General features: G+C 42.6%; 1 protein-coding gene across 1 annotated transcript; it reads right to left on the bottom strand.

Annotated features, from left to right (window-relative positions):
- Window positions 1-445: 445 nt before the first annotated feature.
- LOC112777946 (uncharacterized) lies at window positions 446-865 on the bottom strand. Its single transcript, XM_025822326.1, has one exon. The coding sequence runs from the start codon at window positions 863-865 to the stop codon at window positions 446-448; it is 420 nt and encodes a 139-aa protein (XP_025678111.1).
- Between the last annotated feature and the right edge of the window lie 222 nt (window positions 866-1,087).

Here is a 1,087-nt window from a genome sequence, read left to right as displayed (position 1 = left end):
CCAGAAGCGCATAAGCCACACTATTATATACGGATTCTACTCTGATAAGGACGATTCCACTTTCTCTATAGTTGATTCTGAGATGGCAACAATGGTGGATCATTGTTGTTCCAACGATGATGAAGGAAGATGGGTGTTGTTGCCTCGGTTACGACAGTGCAAGATAAAGGAGATGGCTTGACTGTTAGGGAGCAGGACCCGAGTCTGCAGGTGATGCATTGCTTTGAGTAGGTACTAGGGCTCTCGGGTTCCAATGACAATCTAAGCCCACGGTTGAGCATTAAAGGCTCATTGCTGCGAGTTCTCCCTTGATTACAAAACGATGAGACTCAAGAAACTCTGTTTCCATCGCCACCCGACTTCTCCCTTTTGATGATGTCTGCTACCTGAGCTTGGAGATTAGTAGTTGATGAATTGAGTAGTTGGTTCTGGTGATTTAACTATGCTAATGTGTGCGCCAACTTGTTTCCCTCATGAGGCGTCTAGGTAAACCACAATTTGACATTTGTTTTTGGATCGTTCTGATGTCCTGGATTATTGGGTTTACCTCCCAAATTGTACTTCCTGTTTTGAGAGTTTGAACTAGTAATTGATTGTCTGATTCAATGGTAGCCTTTTGAATTCCTAGGTTGTTGGCCAGAATTATAGCTTTTCTAATTGCTTGTGCTTCTGCTGACAGCGTTGATCGAGTTATGATTTTGTTAATTGTTCCTCTTAGAACATTCCCTTGGTGCTCTCTGATCACTGCAGCTGCTGCACCTGTTTTGGTTACATCTGAGAAGGCCACATCTGTATTCAACTGGAGCCAGCCATGTGGTGGAGGTCTCCATTTAACAGGCACTTTGCTTCTTGTGCTTGGTTCCATTACTTTGATGTTGAATTCCTTTGTATGATTGTTGTATTCTTGTTCTAGTTTCTTGCTTGGTTAATGACTAATTCTGGGTTAGGTTCTATATAGTTGTAGACTTGCATATTTCTTGCCTTCTATATTGACCACATAATGATGCCAATTCTGCTCCAATTTTGAGTCATTTCTGTCCTGTCTGCCGTCTTAGCATTCCTGAACATCTGTTGGAGCCAGTCCCCT

The sequence above is a fragment of the Arachis hypogaea genome, chromosome 19 (assembly GCF_003086295.3).
Source record: "Arachis hypogaea cultivar Tifrunner chromosome 19, arahy.Tifrunner.gnm2.J5K5, whole genome shotgun sequence".
NCBI classification, from domain to species: Eukaryota; Viridiplantae; Streptophyta; class Magnoliopsida; order Fabales; family Fabaceae; genus Arachis; species Arachis hypogaea.
This window is presented reverse-complemented; position numbering and strand designations above follow the sequence as displayed.

Bases quoted from the DNA above. Each gene is read 5' to 3' on its own strand.
- LOC112777946 (XM_025822326.1), bottom strand. From the start codon at position 865: ATGGAACCAAGCACAAGAAGCAAAGTGCCTGTTAAATGGAGACCTCCA.